This window comes from Canis lupus, chromosome 34 (genome assembly GCF_048164855.1).
Source record: "Canis lupus baileyi chromosome 34, mCanLup2.hap1, whole genome shotgun sequence".
Lineage (NCBI taxonomy): Eukaryota > Metazoa > Chordata > Mammalia > Carnivora > Canidae > Canis > Canis lupus.
The window spans coordinates 9,668,476-9,690,575 of NC_132871.1; the positions used below are offsets into that span (position 1 = coordinate 9,668,476).

Below are 22,100 nucleotides of genomic sequence, written 5' to 3' on the forward strand. Positions count from 1 at the left end.
CTTCCCCAAATCTTAGTAAAGAAGCAGCCTAAAGCTACTAAGAGAATGCTAAAAGAATATACATCATAAGTATCAGGAAAGTAATTTAATCTCAGCTACATATGCACTTGGATTTTCCTCCTATCTATGTCACCTCTCTCCTACCTCCACATTAAAGTATGATTTTCTCCTTCAGATACTTCCTGTAAAGTAAAAGGATCACATCTAAAAACCGATGAGCCTATTTTTTGAAAAATAAAATACTCTATCTACTTCTTTATAGAATCTGAAGAAGAAAAAGGATCAGATTACTGGAACTTTCTTAAAATGGTAATTATGGACAGTAAGGTACAATATACCAATTCTGCTTTAAATTTTCTACTAAAAGAGATGGGTATAAAAATCATATATATAAACATACTGACTACCTAATCATCAGCAAGAGCAAAATAACAACACAAAGCTCATCCATCCTCTATCTAAAGCCAAAATCATGAAAATTAATTTTTCAAAATTTATTTATATCCAAGACAATAGGTATCTTAAAAAACTTATTTCACTATTTGAATATAATGTTTTTTAGTCCACAAACTGATACCACCAAATTACTAGTATGAGTTTGTGGCAATCAATAGTTAAGAGCTTCTCTACATCTGAACATATTTAATTTCATTAAGCTTTCAAACAAACCAAAAATGCATTTTTTAACTGACCTCCCGCTATGATGTTAATATTTAAAATGAAGACTTACTCATCAACAGCAAAACCAATCATGAAAACCAACAGTTTAAGATGATTAGATCAAGAAAGAATTATATGACTTCTGGAAACTCTAAAAATATAGCTACCTATACTTTTTACAATTCCTATATTTAAAAGTATATATTTCCAATACTAAATCTATTTAAGATTTCACAATACAAAGTAATGATACAAAAGAAAAAAAGGACTTACTTGGCCATAAAACTATATCAGGAATTCGCTGAAACATTCCTTCCCTGAGCAAAAATATCTCATGAAGACAATGACCTGTTTTGTAGTTTAAAAAAAAAAAAAAATGTAAAAACATATTAAATTATAGGAAATTTTAATATTAAAAACAAATAGTACTTATATAAAATTGCTTACCATGAGCTCTAAATACTCGATCATCTGCTTCTTGTGAATATGAAATATTAATTTCTTTAAGGTCATGAAGAAAATCTTCACTTACAATAGAAGGAGGTGTATCATTAGGATTTAAGGATGCCTAGAAAATAAAATTGGTTTCTTTGAGTTATTTCTAGAAACTAAGTTTTGAATACTTGCTTAGGGAGAGTCACCATATAATGTTAGTTTTTAATATCTAAGCTGAGACAAAAGCATAGGAAAATACTAAGTAACACATATGGAAACCAACTCTGTAACTATAACAAATTATAAATGGTCTGATTAATCACATTCTGTAACATAAGTTACAGAAGTCATATGTTTCCTCTTTTGCATCCATGGCCCACTTTTTCATTGCTTCTGAAGATTGGAATCAAGAACAGAGAAGATGGCAAAGTCTTAAATCTTTCATTTTAGATCAAGGAAACTGAGGGAAAGCTACTTAACTTTTTCATCATCTACATTTTCACCTGTAGATAGGATTTACCATTTCCTATACTTCAATTACTATTTTTAAATGATCAATAAGAAACCTCATAATAAATAATAAGCCCATTTTCACAGAACTACTTTAAAACTCACAACATAATTATAATTTGATACTTAATTTCAACTAATATGTGAGCTGGAAAAAATCTTTAAAGCTATGCAACATTGGGCAAGTCACCCAACTTCTCTGGGCCTTGGCTTCTTCAACTTTAAGTGAGATTATCAGCACTAAATTTAAATAGCTACCATAAGATTAAATGTGAAAAGCACCAAAAACCTGCCTACCATACAGGAAGAGGCTGGCCAAATCAAATCTGCTATTAAAAAAGCAAACAAAAAAAGGTATGATATAGAATTTGGAAAAAAAGGAAATATAAGAATGCGTAAAAAAAAAAAATTATGATATTTACATAATGTTAGTATCTTATTAAAGGTTCTGTATTTAGGGGTGCCTGGGTGGCTCCGTTGGTTAAGCATCTGCCTTCAGCTCATGTCCTGATCTCAGGGTCCTGGGATTAAGTCCCAAGCTGGGCTCCCTGATCAGTAAGGAGGCTGCTTTTCCCTCTTCCTCTGCTACTTCCCCTACTTGTGCTCTCTCTCTCAAGTAAATAATTAAAATATTAAAAAATAAATAAAAGGTTCTGTAGTTAATATTCAATTATATGAGAAATATTTATGGAGTTCAATTATATGAGAAATATTTATTGAGTGTGTGTTATAAGCTAGGCACTGTTCTAGATCTTAGGTATATAGCACTGAGATAATCAGGGGAAAAAAACCTGACCTCAAACAATTTATGCTAGAGTGAAAGGAAATGACCAAAAAAACCCAACAAAAACTTATTTCGTTTTGTTATTACTATTTTGTTATTAAAATTTGAAAAGGGTTCAAAAACAGAAAAAACGTGTATGTAAAATTGGCAAAATTTTTAAATATGGTATACAGATTTCATCAATGTCAAAAAAAGTAACTACAAAAAGTCGAAAGAATTAAGGAAATAAAGGGATCTTTCAGGAAAATTTGAAAGAATTTGGTTTAGGAGGGGTAGAAATTAGTTAACATAATTTACTTAGTAAAATTAAATGTAATTGTGGATTTATAACTAAAACAAATAAGTACTCACCGAATACCTACAGTCCTTAATAACACGTTGGATATAGTAGAGTACAGAGTATAAGCCACAGTCCCTGCCCTTAAATCATACCCAATTAGAAACTGGATATGATTAGAAATGATATGGATATGGATATGATTAGAAATCATATCCAATTTAGAGGAACATGCAGAATACCATGCCATAGCAAATAATAATAAATAATAAAAACCATAATAATATAAAGAAAACTATTTTGTTAGTTTGATATGAATACTATTGAAAGTTTTTTTAACCCTAGTTTCAGAAAAGTGAAACTACATGAACTAAAATTATCACTCATATCTTAATCAAATTTTTACTTTTTCTAAGTCTTCTAATATTCTAAATGTTTTTATATTAAATGTAGCATTTTTATTTCAAATTATCCTGTATTAATCCTGGATTACTGTCAGTCCATTAAATGTCCTATTATTAATAGTAACTTATACTCTTGTAACAAGCCTACCACAGAATTAATTCATTTGCACTTCACCACCACCCTATGAGAGGGGGAACAGTTATTGCTCTCATTTCTTAAAGTAGAATAAATGAGGTTCAGAGAAGATAAAAAGTTTACCAGACAAATCTCAGATAAATTTTGAGATTTATATCTGTGATGCTGAACTTCTTAAAAAAAAAAAAAAATCACAACAAATCCATTAAAGCAACTATAACAAATTACAAAGATAAATCTAACTGATTTGGGGTTAAACACATGTCCATGCACATACAGACACACCCATACCCACAAAGACTTAAGTATATTAGTAATCATTCTTGTTTGCTTACTTTAGAGGTAGTTTTATGCTCCAGACTTACTCCAAGGGTATTTTGGATCCAGTCTTTAAAAGTTGGTAAAATCATGCCACTAAGAGGATACCTAAGATTACAAAGAAGATAAAACATTAGAGTAAGGGATCTTCATTTAAATTTAAATCTTAGCTTTGGCTTCTAGTAATGGTCAAGTAGTTCCTATTAAAACAACCCTTCTCCCCCCAACACACACACAACACATATAACTATAAACTCTGGACAAAAACAGAAACAAAACACAACTCTGAAGGGAGTATAGACAGAAAATGCAGCAATAATAGGGGGGTAAAGAGGTGTGATACACTTAGAAAAAGGAAACAGCACTACATGAGTTTCCAGATTTTATTTTTAAAACAAGTTTCAGACTGAGGGACAGCCAGCTGGTACCATAAAAGGAAACAAAAATACAGAAAATCTAGTTTTCCTGCCTTGAAGAACCAGAAGGCAGTGTTTACAGTGAACACAACAGCTGGGAAGAATACAGAAAAGGAAAGAGTCAGAGTGATGTAAGCATAAACTCTGTCCAAATGTCTGGCTGACCCTGAATTACATATGTATGGAGCAGACTTGAAGTAGCCCAACTAAGCTTAAAAACTCAGTTGATCACCATCACAGAGAGAAATGGAAATTTGAAAATAGTTTAATTACTTGATGTTAAAAAACTAAATAAAGCCCTTTCAGAAGAATATATCAGAATACAGAGTTCTGACAAAAGACCATTAGCAATGTCCAAGATGTACTCCAAAATAGCTGGAAACAAGCAAACAAGAAAGTGTGATCCATAATCAAGAGAAAGGGCAATAAATATGGACTGACCCTATGAAGATCTAAAATACTGGAAGTAGCACACAATCATTTTTAAAATAGCTGTAACTCTGTTAAAGGACAAGAGGGAACTCTGTTTCCAGTGAGGGAAAAAAAAATCTCAGCAGAGAAACAGAAACTATAAAAAGAACAAAACAGAAATTATGTAGTTAAGACTCGTCAATAAAAACTCATTGGACAAGGGCAGCCCGGGTGGCTCAGCGGTTTAGGGCCACCTTCAGCCCAGGGTGTGATCCTGGAGACGAGTCCCATGTCGGGCTCCCTGCATGGAGCCTGCTTCTCCCTCTGCCTGTGTCTCTGCCTCTCTCTCTCTCTGTGTGTGTGTGTGTGTGTGTGTGTGTGTGTGTCTCATGAATAAACAATAAAATCTAAAAACAAAAAAAACAAAACTCATTGGATGAACAGAAGGGCCGACTGGAGATGTCAGTGAATGTACAGATAGAGCAATAAAACATACAATCTGAAGAACAGAGAAAACGAATGAAAAAATAAACAGCTTCAAAGACTTATAGAACAATAGCAAAAGACTAACATATATATAACAAACACTTTGAGTCCCAAGAAAAAGAAAAGAGGGAAATGAAGTAAAACAGTTTTGAAGAAATAGCAGAAAGGTTCCAAATCTGATGAAAGACAAAAATTTACAAATCCAAGAAGGCCAGAGAACACTAACGATATATGCAAATAAACTCACACTACACACATCATAGTCAAATAGCAATTTAAAAGAATTGAGAAAAAGAGAAAAAGAGGGAGAAAATGTTAAAAGCATCTAGAGAAAAATGACATATTACATACAACGCAATAACAATAAAAATTATGACTGGCTTCTCATTAGAAACAGTGAAGTCCAAGTAACAACTAAACAACATTTTTAAAGTGCTGGAAGGAAAAGAATGTCAAACTAAAATTCTGTATCTGGTGAAAATATACTTCAAAGATAAACGTTTAAGACACTTTCGGATGGAAACTCAGAGAACCTGGTGCCAGCAGACCTACACTACAAGAAACGCTAAAGTGATTTCTACAGGCTGAAGGGAAATACAACACTAAATATAAACTGAAATCTTCATGACAGAATAAATAATACCAGAAAGAGTAAATATGTGAGTAAATTTAAATGACTATATTCTCTTAATTTCTTTCCAATTTCTTTTAAAAAGTATATCACTGTGTCACTGAGTTTATGATGTGACAACTATAAAAAGAACAGAGAATAGTAAATAAATCTATAGATTTGCAAGGTACTTAGATTTTACATGAAGTTGTACAAGAAATTTAAAACACACAAAAGAGCTCTATAGAGGTATAGAAAAAACTAGATTTGCTACGCGGATTTCACTTCCTACATTTTCCATTCCAATTCTTATTTAAATAGTTTATATGAAACATGAGCATTGTTTTATAAACACAAGAAATCCATATATATATATATATATATATATATATATATATATATATAGGAAGATTGATGCAGAAAACTCAAGTGCTTAGAAATCCAGCTTTTCGGTTTTGGAAATAGTTGTCAGAGATGGCAAAATATTAAATAGCAAGAAGTATGATAAAAAAAAAAAAAAAAAAAAAACAGATAAAGGGGATCCTTGGGTGGCTCAGCGGTTTAGCGCCTGCCTTCAGCCCAGGGCGTGATCCTGGAGTCCAGGGATCGAGTCCCACATCAGGCTCTCTGCATGGAGCCTGCTTCTCTCTCTGCCTGTGTCTCTGCCTCTTTCTCTCTCTCTCTCTCTCGTGTCTCTCATGAATAAATAAAAATCTTAAAAAAAAAAAACAGATAAAATAAGTATCCTACCCTAGATTAGTGTAGTGAAGATGGCTGATATGCAAACAATAATGATCCAATGTGTTATAAGAGCACTAATAGCTCTCTGAAAAGACCAAAACATTTTAAATGTGTATTTAAAACTGTATTTTAAACTTTTTATTTAAATAAATATACAGCATTATTATGTGCCAGGCATTGTTCTAAGTGTTTTATGTATATTAACTTATAGTAATGTTATGAGGTTAGTGCTATTATCCCTATTTTATACATGAGGAAGGTAAAGCACAGAAATTGAGATGGTAAGTAAGTTAAGTAACTTAATCAAGGTCACACAGCTAGTAAGTGACAAAACCAGAATCTGAATCAGGTAATAAATAATGTGTCAGTCTGTGCTTTCAACCACTGTAAGACACTGCCTTTAGTCTGATTCTTCCTTTACCACCATTCCAAGAGAGATCATTATCCTAAAATTTTTTTTGCATTTATAAAATCATGGTACCTATATTCAGTAACTCTTTTTCACTATAATGTTCTTGCAACTTCTCTACTCCCCCAACAAAATGATGAGACAGCCAAATAAAAGTACATTATAGCTGTTTTATTTTTGATTTTATAAATATTTTACTTATAAAATACTGAAGTACAACATACAAAGATATAGACAAAAAAGCGTATAGCTGAATGAAATTTTACGAAGTAGACCTCCCATGTAATCAGCATTCAGATCCAGAAATAGAACATTTACCAGCACCCCAGAAACACTCTCCTCCATGCTCTTTCCAGGCATACCATCACTCCTCACACCAAAGGAACCATTATCCTGACTTAACATTACAGGGTAATTTTGAACTTCATATAAATGAAATCATACAAATTGTACTCTTATGTTAGCTCTTTTGCTCAAATGTTATATTCGTGAGATTCATCTATGTTGATACATATTGTTACAATTCATTCATTCCACGGCTTAATTCCATTGTGTGAATATAGCAGTTTCTTTACCCACTGTATAGTGATAGACAATAGTGTCTAGTTTTGGGGGCATGCAGGGACATTCTTGAACTTGTTTTCTGAAGAATATATCACATTTTTCTGATGGTTATATAGCTAGAGTGGAATTTCCAGGCAATAGTCTATGTATATGTTCAACTTTAGATGTCGATAGATTCATTTTTCAACATGCTTACAACTAACAATGACACAGACTTACTCCACAGCCTCCCTACCTTTGGTGCTGTAGTTCTTTTTAATGCAAAACATTCTACTGATAATCTCTTAACCATTTTAATTTGAATTTCATTGGTTGCCTATGGGTTAGAGTTTCTATTTATATATCTATTGTCCATTTGGCTATTGTTTTCAATGCCAGTTCATCTTTTGCTCATTTTCCTATTGAGTTACTATTGTTTTCTCATCAATGTATAAGAATTATTTATATATTCTGAAATCAAGGAAGCATGTGTTAAATATTTCCTCTTGCTCTATAATTTGTTTTTCATTTTCTTAAAAGAGTCTTTTGATGAAAAGAAGTTTTACATTTTAGTATTATCTAATTGATTTTTTTTTCCTTTACAGAAGAAGTTAACACTTTGTTCTCTGCTTTTTGACAACCTCAAATTCAGAAAGACATTCAATATATTTTTCTCACAATCTTACAGTTTTAGTTTATACATTTAGGTCCACAATCTATCTGGAATTGATCTCTGTATCTGATATGAAGTAACATCAAAATTAATTCTTTTCCAAGATGATAGTTTAAGTAAGTGATCCTATACCAATCTTTATTTCTGTGTTTGTCTGTGTGTTTAAATGGAGAAAAGAAGAAATACTCTAGTAGTCTTTAACCATTACTGATCAAAAAACAATTTAAAAAATAATAAACTAATACTTATAACAAATCAGAATGGACTATAAATTGGTCTTAACATCTACGTGAGGCAAGTTATTAAAAAGTTCAAAGTGTAATGTTTGCTCAAGGTTATTTCCCATTCCTTTCATCAAAGCTCGAATAACAGCAAAGCATTTAACAACTAGCCGGAAAAGATTACTTTCATTTCACAGAAAAAGAAAATTTAAAAGCCATTGGGTAATATATAACTCTGTACCAAAATTAAGTATGTGTTTATAATAATCCAGAATTCAATATTTAAAAACCTGGTATTAGGCCCCATCCAAAGAAATTTAACTGCAAGTGACAAAAAGCACTCGTTTTGTCACAGGCTGAGTGGGTGTCACTCCTTATGTTAACTTCAAATTATACAACAAAAATTCTATCTACAGTTGTCAAATCAATCTTTAAACATTAATAAAACAAAAATGATAGCAGAAATGAAAAAACATGAAGAACACACATTTTAAAAAAGTCTGTTAAAAAATGTGCTAAAAGTCAGGTGCTAAAAAATCAAACTGAAGTGGTATTTTTGAAGTACTATAATATCTTTTTCATAAATCTAAAGAAACTGGAATGAAAGAGAATACAAGACTCATAACTAAAACAACTATAGTCATTCAGCATATAAAATCTTCTTTATTTCAACTGAAGTAAAAGTACAAATTCTGGAAAGCTAGTTATTAACAGATATGCCACTGTGTGTTAGTAATATCCTACAAAAGACTAATTTGGAACTATTAGGTTTTAATACTGGGTCTTTATATGTTAAATGTACAATTAATTTAGGTCTCCATAAAATATATTAGATCCTTGATATTCATGATAGAATCATACTCAGACCTTTTTGAATCCCTTAATTCACAAATAATAGTATCCATAAAACAAAAAGGTGACCACCTTCGAGATACTTGAATTAATACAGTTGGTGTTACTGTCATGTATAAAATTTAAAATTACATTCTGTCATTAAGATACATTTTCATATCTGAATGCACAGTATTTCAGGCTTTCTTTTTTAAAGATTTATTTTAAAAAATAAAAATAAAGATTTATTTATTTTAGAGAGGAGGGAGGGGCAAGGGAGGACGAAAGAGTCTTTTTTTTTTTTTTAAGATTTTATTTATTTATTCATGAAAGACACAGAGAGAGAGGCAAAGACACAGGCAGAAGGAGAAGCAGGCTCCATGCAGGGAGCCTGATGCGGGACTCAATTCCAGGACCCCAGGGTCACGCCCTGGACTGAAGGCGGCGCTAAATTGCTGAGCCACCTGGGGTCCCCAATATTTCAGACTTTGAAGAAGTATCTTGCATGACAGAATATTGAGTTAAGACTTTGTTCCCTCATCAGGGTGCCCAGGTGGGTGGTTCAGTCCGTTAAGCATCTGCCCTCAGCTCGGATCATGATCTTAGGATCCTGGGATTGAACCCCCCCAGCAGGCTCCCTGCTCAGCGGGGAGCTTGCTTCTCCCTCTCTCTTCCTAACCCCTGCCTGTGCGCAAGTGTGTGCATGTGCACGGAAGCTCTCACTTCCTCTCTTTCTCTCAAACAAATAAAGAAAATCTTTAAAAAAGAAAACTATGTTTCTAAAAAAAAAACAAAAAAACAAAAAAAAGACTTTGCTCCATTATCTACAATTCCAGCACAAAACATGCAGTTCAAGGACTTTCATGTCAGAATGTAAACTTTTCAACTGTTTCAACTGTACTTTTTCTTGCATCTGATGTCCTAGGATTTGAAAAACAGTAAAGGAAGCCTAACTTAATTATCATAAAGCCTAGCATACTGCCAAGGGCTCCAAAAATCTCCTAAAGTATCATAAAGCAAAAATGCAAACTTTGAAGCCAAGGAAGTAAATGGACTGAAAACAAACATTATAAGAAAAGTAAGGAATTAGAAGTATTTAACTTAAGAAACAACCATGGAATAACTTGAATATTACATTACAGTAAAATAATTTAGATTTATATTCAGAACTATAAACATCATTTAACACTCAAGACTGTACTGAGCATTGCAGGATACAGAGAATTGGTATCATAACTTATGCTCTTAAGAAACTTAGAACCTAAAAAAAAACAAAAAAAGAAATTAAGCTACAACCTAGTTTAGTCAAAGCTACAAAGACACTTAATTGGTAGGATGACTATATAGGCAGGAAACACACTTTTGCCAGGAATGTGATAAGAAGAAAGCCAGGTACCTATTCCAGTTATTGAAAAAGGGTGACTACTGAACAGATCTTTAGTCATGACTGAAGATAAGTTTGAGAATTTTAAGAAATGGTTCTCATTGTAAAATATAAGGTGGGATCAACTCACCACCTTCCCTCAGGACAGAATTAAACTATATTGTAGAAAATACAAAACCAGGGGAAGTTTTCAGGACCAAAGAAATCACTTTGTGATCCCTTTCTTTGTGGAAAAAAAATTCTGAGAACATAAATATTCAAGAAGCAGGTGCACATCAGAATTTACTGTGACTAAAGACAAAGTACTTTCACTCTGTGGCACTGCACAGAGGCAGCAAAATATTAGTAGATACATCTATCCTCAGAGTGAGTTCCACAACTGCTAAGAAATTTAAAAATCTTTTTATAATCAGGCAAAATTTTTAATGAAAAATTATGCCACAGAAATATAAAGTACAACAAATCAAAACAAATTCTCTCAATTTAAACACTAACTTTGCACTTTGTAAGCACCAATTAATGTTAAATTCAATAATGACACTGTTCAAAAATTTTAGTTTGTAGTAATATACAGCATTAGCTCTGCTGCTTAAACCCAGGAGGACTCAATTCATCAATATTTAGAAGGAGAAAGAATGGCAAGATAATAAAATCTAGGGACTTATAAACTGACAAACTATAAAAATGTTTAGAATAGAAGACCCCATTCAGGAAAAAATTCCTGATTTTTCCCAAAGATCTGTAACAGTTTACAATAACGGCTTCTAATTTAATGGCTGGAGTGCTCACTTCAGCAGCACATATACTAATTTAATGGCTGGGTTTGAAATGCCAGTGTTACACACATATACACAGTCAACTACACTGCTTATAAGAATTTATCTTTTCAATGTCTTTGGTTCAGAAATAAGGGAACCTTCATAAATTTTCACTGAAATTCACTCTTGGTTTCTGGTACCTAAGAATTCCTCTTTTTCCCCAGCCCTGTTTTACTTCTTTCTTAGGACATTTTATTCATGTTTTCTATGCACTTAGAGAAACAAAAGGTCTGTGATTTGTTCAGTCCACTACAATACCAGAATAAAAAGCCTTTAGAAAGAATTCCAAAAATTGTCTTCACAATCTAATATTATTAATACAAAATGGTGAATTAATACCATTCAGCCTAATCAGTGTTTTCTTGGAACTCATCCTTTATAGTCAGTCATAAATTCCACTTTCTCTTTTAAGAATATCACAACCTTCTTTTGCTTCTGCTCTGTGCCTTTCACTGGAAAAATAGGAATTTCTGTCATGGGGTAATTTTTTTACCATATGACTAACTCTTCTCAGTAGGTGGAATGCTACTATAAAGTGCTCTCAGAGTTTGGAGAGAAAACAAGACCAATACAACGGGTGAATATGGTTATCTGCAGATGCCCAGTACAACAGAAACAGCACAAGACCGAAGCTTAAAAACACTTGGGTTTTAATCCCAATTTCCCACTGAGCAAGTGACCTCAAGTAAGGTATTTAACCTCTCTCATCCTCAAACCCCTAATTCTTTTTGAGAAAATATCACTATCCATCTTAATGGTTATTTTTTAAATATTTTATTTATTTATTCATAGAGACTGAGAGAGAGAGGCAGAGACACAGGTAGAGGGAGAAGCAGGCTCCATGCACAGAGCCTGACATGGGACTCGATCCAGGGTCTCCAGGATCACGCCCTGGGCTGCAGGCAGCACTAAACCGCTACGCCACCGGGGCTACCCCCTTAATGGTTATTTTAAGATAATTCAGTAGGAGCTCAAGTAATAGCTATAGAACGATGTTTTCTGATAAAAACTGAAGAAATCTATGAATTCAACCATTATCCCTGGGAGGCTAGACTAGATTTACAGAAAGCTATGATCCAATTCCATCCAGTTTATTATCCTGTCTGTGACAAGGTAATGGTACTTCTGAAAGCACTAAAATGGGAACTGAATACTATTTAGTTATTGGTTTTAGTTATTAAATAGTTTATGTAGCACATATTTAATCCTAGAGCATTTAAATTCTATTTCTGTATCTGGAGAATTACCCTCTAGATTAGTCTTAGTGAAAAGCAAAGGCTATACCTTCCACTAAAGCAAACGTGCCTGACATCCACCTTATCAGTCTCACTTGTAGGCTCTGCTAGTCAGACGTACCCCATTCTCTTCCCTTTTCTCCCACCGGATCTAACTCAGGAGTTAATGCAAAGAAATGAAACCTTTAAGGACTAATTCTGGTTAAAGTGGCAGCAGCAGCAATCTTCCAAAGTCAGAAGCCAAACAAATACGTTCTTTGGTTCTCTTACAACCTGGATAAAAATCTCTTTTAAAAAAAATCTCTTTTGGGATCCCTGGGTGGCGCAGTGGTTTGGCACCTGCCTTTGGCCCAGAGCGCGATCCTAGAGACCCAGGATCGAATCCCACGTCGGTGCATGGAGCCTGCTTCTTCCTCTGTCTGTGTCTCTGCCTCTGCCTCTCTCTCTCTCTCTCTGTGTGTGACTATCATAAATAAATAAAAATTAAAAAAAAAATCTCTTTTAAGACCACCGAATCCCCTTTGCTGTGAATCTATGCTGTCCAAATATCTAAATTACAAATTTTATGTTCTATGTATCTTAATATCATGAAGGGCAGTAACAAGTGCTCTATACAAGGAAAAAGGAATAATTTAAACATAAATGAATATACAAGGTTCTAATGTTTTTTTTAATAAGTATATCTGGCACATGTGTCAGTCTTCTACAACCTGATCCTCTCTGTGAAAACGGACAAATCTAGTGCCAGAACACCTAAAATAAAAACCAGACTCTGAACCCATGGCACCACTAAAATATAATTATTTGTGAAATTTTCTGTGACTGATCATTTTGCACAAATACACTTCTAACACAAACCACTAAACAGCCTATAGTACCTACAGAAATCAGTAGGTGTCTAATGCTTTCAATAGCACTGTGCACAAATGACCATTTTTCCCCTCCAACAGAATAAAGATGCAATGCTTTCAAGGTCCAAAGAGGGAAAGAAATGAAGACAGTGTCTAAGAGGAGAGGAGACTGATTTTCTAAGTTCAGAAGATTTACTTCTCCTCCCCTCAGGAGATTTTGCAAAGCCAGTTTCTACAAAGACAAGTTTCTACTATATTAGACGTTATTCCATTTAAAACACAAAACATTCAACATTTAGAACACTGGTAAACTTAATTTTAACCAGAAATTCTTTCTACCTGAATTACACAATTTCTCAGGTAAGCCTCCACCAACATCATGCTCAGTCACACTTAATGACAGGAATGAGAATATTTGTTTTTCTAATACTACTAAAGAGGAAATGTACATTTCACACCTTTATTTTAATTGGTTCCTAATTACTACTCCTGAAGTTTTATTTCAGGTATAAAGTATATTTAAGCCAGAAAACTGGAATGATTATGTTGCAAAGAAAGACTTTCCCCAAAGGAATAAAACTTTTCTTCCTGATATTGCAATATATTGACATGCCATATAAGTTTTAAAAATATTAACCTAAGCATATTAATGCCTAACAGATATTAAGTCAAAGCAAAATACAGGAACAGATTCAAACTATATCTGATCTAATTTTTCACCTACTCTCAATTTTTAATTTATAGAGCCAGCATTCAATACTTAACGTGTTTGCAAATACTGTCCTTTCAAAAGTTATTACCAAAATTCAAAGAACAAACCATCCAAAACACCACCTTTGGCAGAATCAGTTCTTAAAATCAACTAAGAACTTACTTTACAATTCTATCTGCATCTGGAACAGTACAATACAAATATTCTTTAAAATTCTTATCCACACATTACCAAAAATATTTCAGAAATGTGAAGGATATCACACAAATAATTGCTTTTTCTTTTTTTATAATTGCTTTCTTAATTACTTCTTCCCTAATGTATCTCAGAAAACTAATTTTAAAAATACTATTTATATTCACAAAGACCTAAAATTGTCCACCTTCCAAAATAACCCACACCCAATAGTAAATTCCCATTCCTAAACATGGAGTTACTTTAAACAAGTCAATGACATGGAGATTGGGTGGTACAATGACTAAAGAGGCCTTTTTGGATCCTGATTCAAACAAACTACCTATAAAATAACATTTTTTAGATAACCAGTGAAATGTGGACTCGATAATCAGATATAAAATTTCTCTTATTTTGGGGAGTGTGATAATGGTATTATTATGATTAGCTAATATTAGGTCCTTATATTTTTAAAGGAGACATATGTAAATATTTAGAAGTGATGTGACAATGCCAGAATTTAAAATATTACAGACAAAAGAAGGAGCAATTATGTCAAAACATTAATAATTTTAAATTTAGGGAGGAAATTTTTATGTATGTCTACTATTTAACATGATAATGTTTGTTACTTATGTTTAAATTTTTTTATAGAAAAAAGAAAAAAGGAACAAAATAATAAACCAACTGGTTACCTTTTCCCAGTCAACTCAACTTGGCCTTTCTTATTGAAGAAGAACTTGGAATCATTATATCCCCATCCATTCCATTTCATAACTTCTTGCCTAATAATAATAAAAAAAATATGTTAGACCTAGACTAAACATCTCAAAATTGAACAGCATATCATTGACATTAACTTTCACTATCATTTAAAAGACCTATCCTACTAATAATACATTAGTTTAAATAGAATATATATCAAAATGTCTTTATTTTTAAATACAGAATCACTCTGATGAGCAGCACCTGCTTCATGAAGGGCAACAACTATTAAATTTAATGCATTCAGAGGAAAACGAAGGAACAAAAGAGAAAAATACAGAGTATAAATATGCATCAATTTGTACATTATTAGTTTACATTATAGGATGGACTAAAAAACTCTGCAATTAAAATAAAACTTGAATAACAAGCAAATTTTTGCAGGACGCCTGGGTGGCTCAGTGGTTAAGGGTCTGCCTTCAGCTTACGGAGGGAACCCCAGAGTCCCAGGATCGAGTCCCACGTCAGGCTCCCTGCAGGTGGCCTGCTTCTCCCTGTGCCTGTGTCTCTGCCTCTCTCTCTGTATCTCATGAATAAATAAATAAAATCTTTTTTAAAAAACCCAAATTGTGTATATATTAGAAAAATGACCAATTTACAGAGTAAGTTAATTAGTAGATACTCCTAGTAGTAGACATTTAATTAAAAAGATTTAAAATAAAAATCTGAGAGCCAGGTTTACAAACATTCTAAACCCACCAACTTCCATGGAACTACCAATTTCTACCTTGACCTACATATTAAGTTAACGACTACACCAGTTTTTAATATCCTAAAACTATATTTTCATTTCCAAAATGCTAGTATTTCATTGTCTTAATAATCGTTTTCATCAGAATCGATGACTCCTTAAATTTTGAACATTACATAAGAAAAGATAGGTCTAGGCCTGTGCAGAACACAACAAGCGATCACGCTGAAGCAGTCTGTCAGCATTTAGTACATGGTTTAGCATAGTACCCTAGTATATCAGGGCAACAAATTTTATTGCAAATTCATTTATGCAGCCTATCATGAAAATACTTGAAAAAAACTCTATATAGAAAGTTATTTGCTGCATTAGAATTTCAAAATAGATCACAAGAAAAAATATGTAAATATGTGTGGAGATAGATAGATGTTAACCAGACTTATTGTGGTGATCTTTTCACAATATATACAGATTTTGAATCATTATGTTATACATCTGAAATTAATTACATGTCAATTATATCTCAATTTTTTTAAATGTCAAAATAAAGATATATTCTTTAGAAAGCATTCTAATTCTCCGTAATTCCCAAGGAAGAACATGACAACTGACAAGCAAATTTTTTATTACAATCATAATTCTTCATCCAATTCAAAGATTTTAACAAGTACAACGCTAACAACGTAACACAACTGAACCAAGTACAGGTCATTAATTGGTCTCCATACATACATAAAAGTAAGGAAAAAAAACTGGGCATGCTCTTTAAAACTAGTTTGTTATCATAAAAACTTGAGTTCCTATACAAAAACAAAGTATTCAAAAATATCTCAAGAGTATCAATCCAGAGACTGGATTTGTAGGTGAGCCTGCTGTGAATTATCACCCAATGTTTACTTCTGATTTCACATTCCTACCTCATTGAAGAGGGAGGTTCTGGAAAAGAGCTTTTGGAAAATCTGACTTCCCATTTTCTTTAGATTACATTTCCTAAAATTGATTAAGTTATCATCCACTTCACTTTTTTTCATAATTAAATTCTCTTCCTTTTATGAAGTATAATTTACTTAATATTTTGTTTTCCATAATAGTTTACATGAGGATGATATGCACATTCTAATTAACATTTTTACTTTATGTTTTATGTGCATAAATTTTTATTTGTGAAATACATTTTATTGGTGAATTTAAACATTTGTCATGAAGTCTGTACAAAACAATAGTTTGGTGTTAATATAAATGCAGAAATATCAATATAGTCATTCTGCTTTGGTATTACAATCACTAGGCACTGGGAAATTATTTCAGTACAGATGTTGAATTTGGCATGTTTACACAGCTTAACAACAAGAATCATTTTCTTTAAAATTATGCTCAGAATTTTAAAAAATTATTTCCATATGGCCTCAAAGTAAAAAGTGAAACCTGATTACATGTGTTCACTCTTAGCACTGCACAAGAAAAATGAATCAAGGGAAGCAGGAAATATCTGCTGCTGTGCACTCAAAAATGAAGAGATTTACATTCTGAAGAATCACTGGCCTTAACTTCTCAGTTGGGTAATAACCTAAAGAATTCTCAAGTTTTCAACTATAGGCTAAAGGTTGGTTTTTTTTTGTTTTTTTTCCACTCTTATCATCTCAATTAGAAAATTCTGCCTATGATACTTATACCATTACCATTTATATACCATTATCATACTTATACCAAATTTTGGAGTCTTCCCAGAAGTTGAAATGTAGGCATTTGGCATCCATTTGTGCTCCCCTCCGCCTCAATAGTGTTATGTTGCTTAAAATAGTGTATATTTAAAATCTAGGTTACTCCAAAACTAGCCTTCTGGTATCTTCAAGTACCTCACATATTAAATAAAAAATAGGCAAATTTCCAAGGTTTCTGGTTTTAAACCTCTGTACACAGGTATCCCCTCAAATTACTAATATACTTTATGACAGTTAAATACAACTATGTGATTACATTAAACTTTAAAAATAATTTCTTATGCAGAAGAATATAATAAGTTACTTGAAGGGCATTATAGCATTAACATTTTAAAAGTTAAGAATAAAACTTTATAGTCATTAGAATTTTAAAGCTAAAAAAGATCCTTAGAAATCACTCAGTTCAACTGCTCATTTTTCAGATGAAGAAACTTATGCCCAGAGAAGCAATCATGATTACACAGCTAAGCTAGTTGTGAGCATCTGAAAGTGAACCCCCAGTTTTGTGAGAGGTAATATCTGAAACGCACTAAGTCATGCCCTCAAGTAACCAAAATGATTTAATGGATACTTTTTGCATGACATCAATATTTTTCAAAGCACTATTACATGTTATTATTATAGTCATTCTTCTGCACTTGACATTTAAAAATCAAGGACTATGGCTGTGTCATTAAGCCCCATGCCCTTACTTCCTTTATCTATAGTATAATGAATTCTGGCATTCAGAATAATGATCCCAAAGCATGGAAAGCACTGAAATGAAGAATGATCAAAGAATCATCAACATTCCATAAGATTCAAATAAAAGGATTCATTTTTCTACTAATCCCAGAGATAAACCACACTGATCCCTCAGACTTTCCAATTCTCAGAGCTAATGACACCAGATTTAATATCTTCAAAATACGAGACCTTTCTTCTGCCAAGAAAAAAGAAAAGTTGGATTGATTTTACTACATTAAAAATGAAAAAAATAAATGTTTTACACATTTACTCATCTAACCATATTACCAAATGGTGAAGAAAGCCCTTTGTATTATCAGCTGGCGTAACAAAAGCCAACGGAGACATAAGATAGCATCATATACACACCAGGTGGCAGCATTCTCCCATGATATACACACTCCATAGCCTGCATTTCCCCGTGCTGTTTGCACAATTTTTAACTGAAGTATTTAGACTTAACATTATTATTATGGAAACCAGAGGTATTTTCTTAAAACGGGAGATATTCACTTTTAAGTCTCTGCATATACATAGACTACTACTCCTCTAATAATAAATTGCAAGCATCCTGATATAAATGCATGGTTTCTACCATTACTATTTCTATTTTCTAGAAAATATGGAAAAGAAAAATATGCTTTACCATTATTTTATTTTGATTTAGCAATAAAAAATTTGGCTAAGTGATAACTAAAATAAAAGAAATTTCTCCAATATAATTCCAATAATCAAAATTATAATAAAAATACTTCACTAGTTAGTTCAGATAAAAATCAAATTTTTATCTCTCTGAGAAAAAGATAATATGATCTTAGAGCTTTTAGAAAAATAAAAACTTGGGATCCCTGGGTGGCGCAGCGGTTTGGCGCCTGCCTTTGGCCCGGGGCGCGATCCTGGAGACCCGGGATCGAATCCCACGTCGGGCTCCCGGTGCATGGAGCCTGCTTCTCCCTCTGCCTGTGTCTGCCTCTCTCTCTCTCACTGTGTGCCTATCATAAAATAAAAATAATAAAAAAAAAAAAATTAAAAGATTTAAAAAAAAAAAAAAAAAGAAAAATAAAAACTTGAGTACAAAACTTAAGCCTCGATGCTGGATTTTTTTTTTTTTTTTTTTTTTAGAGACTTATTTCTTTGAGAGAGAGAGAATGTGTGCGTATGCACGGAGGTGCAGGGGCAGAGGGAGAAGGATTGAAAGAATATCCAGCAGACCCCTGCCTCGCACAGAGTCCACTGCAGGGCTTGATCTTAGGACCCTGAGATCATGACCTGAGCCAAAACCAAGCTCAATGCTGGATTTCTAACTAACCATGCTCAGTATCACATAAATTCAAACTAATCCTATATGTAGTACAATATGTATTAGTAAAAAATCCTTATTACCAGGTGTGTGCTTAATTACCTTAAGACCCAAAAAACCTAAAGGAAATCTTGAAAGCAAAGTAAGAAAGTGTTGAGAAAGATACCAACATTTGAACAATAAAACAAATATATCCCTGAAAAGATCTGCTACAAAAAAATTCCTGTAAATGAAATAATAATCCTACTAACTTCTTTGATCAAAAAAAAAAATTAAAGTTACCATTAGATATATAAAGGGCTAATGAGGGGAGAAAACTATAAACTGTCTAATTATAAACTTAATTTAAAATGTATACGTTTTTAAAAAAATGTATACGTTTTAAAATAAATTTAAATATCATATCTAGTCTACAAGTCCTACAAAATTATTTCTAAAAACTTAATAGCAAAACTATAGAGTACTCTAAACTTCATGTTCTACTCCCTCCACTGTCCACTTGTAGTCTAATCAATATGGCAGTTTAGGCAGCAAATTCCAGACTTTGTCTACCATCAGCTGGAAAATGTCAATTCACTTTAATTGCTCCTTCCCTGCTCACTAGTAATTGAAATAGGAATATCACAAGCTTATTATAGTGACCAATCTGTAAGTAACCAAAGATGTTTTTCATACAGTCTTACATTTCTGCAAACAACAACCAAAAAATAGAAATGTCTTTAAAAGTCTGTATGCCATTTTACAACAGAAACCAAGCTTCTGGGGATCCCTGAGTGGCACAGTGGTTTAGCGCCTGCCTTTAGCCCAGGGTGCGATCCTGGGGACCCAGGATCGAGTCCCACGTCGGGCTCCTGGTGCATGGAGCCTGCTTCTCCCTCTCTCTCCCTCTCTCTCTCTCTCTGTGTGACTATCATAAATAAATTTAAAAAAAAAAAAAAAAAAAAAAAGAAACCAAGCTTCTGAGTTCCCTTTCTCAGCTGTCTTCCAGGGTACAACCCAATAATCTTGATAAGACCCTGAAAAGTCAAGACTAAAATCCATGCCTGCTTAATATACATAGTATTCATGCTTATAACCAGTGGGGCTTTCCTATTTAATATAATAGTAAGCAGGCATGCCTGGGTGGCTCAGCGGATGAGTGGCTGCCTTTGGCTCAGGGCACAATCCCAGAGTCTGGGATGGAGTCCCACATCAGGCTCCCCACATGGAAGTCTGCTTCTCCCTTTGCCTATGTCTCTGCCTCTCTCTGTGTGTCTCTCATGAATAAATAAATTTTAAAAGCTTAAAAAATAACAATAATAAGCAGCCCCTTCTACTTTAAATGATAAATAGCTGGAATTGTTATCTCTGCTTCTGGCAAACCCACAGAAAAAAATGAACCCCACAAAGTCTGGAGGGAGAAAAAAAGATAAAATCGTGGCCCAATCATAGTCACCATCGAGGTTCCCAAATATCTCGGGAGTATAAAAATCACTTTGGGTACTAATTTTAAAAGCAGAGTTCAGGATGTCACTCTAGACCTAGCCAATGATTAGAATCTCTGAAGGTGGGGTCTCAGAATATAAACATTCTAAACAAAACCACCAGGAAATTCTGATGCCAGCTATCCACAGACCATAAATGTGTAAGCACTGCCTTAAGGCATGAGGAAAAGTGCACAGACTATTCATCTGCTGAATAGTCAAAAAGGAATACAAAGCCTTAATGTAAACAGTTTATCAAGTTACTCTCTCCCAAACTCTATCAAAATCAGAAGGGACTGGAACTAGTAGGGGAGAAGGAGACAACTTTAAATTCACTGCACTATAGGAGAGGATGGAGGTGAGTAGAATTCTGCAACAAACAAGGCAGCACGAGGGCAAAGTGAGGGAACTCACCATGTAGAAGACGGGAAAGGCAGAGACAGGAAATGAAGATTGGTTACATGCGGAAGAGGTAGATAGGTCTATACCCAAATTTTGCAAAGGATTATCCTGTAAGGGGGGATGAAGGCTATATAGAAATACTACTTTCTGAGGCAAATTTCAGGAAAGTCAACCTGATACAGAAATTTTCCTACTTTATACATGTTAAAAGGCTTACAATGCATAAAAATTAATACAATGGTTTATCAAATAACTTGTCTTTAGCACAATGTCTATTCAAATTCAAATATACGGGGGCACCGGGGTGGCTCAGTGGTTGAGTATCTTCCTTTGGCTCAGGTTGTGATCCCAGGATCCTGGGATCAAATCCCGTATCACATTCCCCACAGGAGCCTACTTCTCCCTCTGCCTATGTCTCTGCCTCTGTGTGTGTGTGTCTCATGAATAAAATAAATAAAATCTTTAACAAACAAAAAAACAAAAACAAAAAACAAATCCAATAATATGTGTTCACCAAGGCCACACACCAGGTAGAGGCAGCAGGGGGCCATGACTCCTAAGAGCCTCTGAGAACACTTGCAAATGACAAGAAGCACAATGGTGACCACCGTGTGCATCGTACTGACAATGAGCACATCGTGCAGTACAAGAAATTGCCAATCCTCTTTACTCTTTGAGTTCTTCCTTTTCTCCCTAACGCATAAGGTGGTATTTATTAGAAATTTGTTCTTGATATGAAAATGGCATGGTTGCCATTGCTTTTATTTTCACCTTCAGACATTATTTCAGCACTGGATTCTTCTTACTCCTTCTATACAATATACTGCAATAGTAGTAATATTGCATAATACTGTAAAGCTAAGAGTTTTATAGTCATTACCTGGCTTCTTTTTCACATTAACATATGCAAGATTAATAATACAGGTGTTATTATTCCTACTTAAAACTTAAGAAAGGGGGCGCCTGGGTGACTCCGTTGGTTAAGCTTTTGCC

At 33.4% G+C, this 22,100-nt stretch overlaps 1 protein-coding gene across 4 annotated transcripts in view; it reads right to left on the reverse strand.

Annotated features, from left to right (window-relative positions):
- The window catches only part of AGPS (alkylglycerone phosphate synthase), a 134,284-nt gene that overhangs the window by 88,099 nt on the left and 24,085 nt on the right, over positions 1 to 22,100 (reverse strand). For all 4 annotated transcript variants that reach the window (XM_072811258.1, XM_072811256.1, XM_072811257.1 and 1 more), the window contains exons 2-5: positions 14,735 to 14,824; positions 3,542 to 3,632; positions 1,108 to 1,228; positions 934 to 1,008 (exon numbers count right to left, since the gene is read on the reverse strand). In XM_072811258.1, the coding sequence (XP_072667359.1) occupies positions 934 to 1,008; positions 1,108 to 1,228; positions 3,542 to 3,632; positions 14,735 to 14,814 (367 nt within the window). In that variant the 5' untranslated portion in view covers positions 14,815 to 14,824. The remainder of the gene's footprint in view (positions 1 to 933; positions 1,009 to 1,107; positions 1,229 to 3,541; positions 3,633 to 14,734; positions 14,825 to 22,100) is intronic.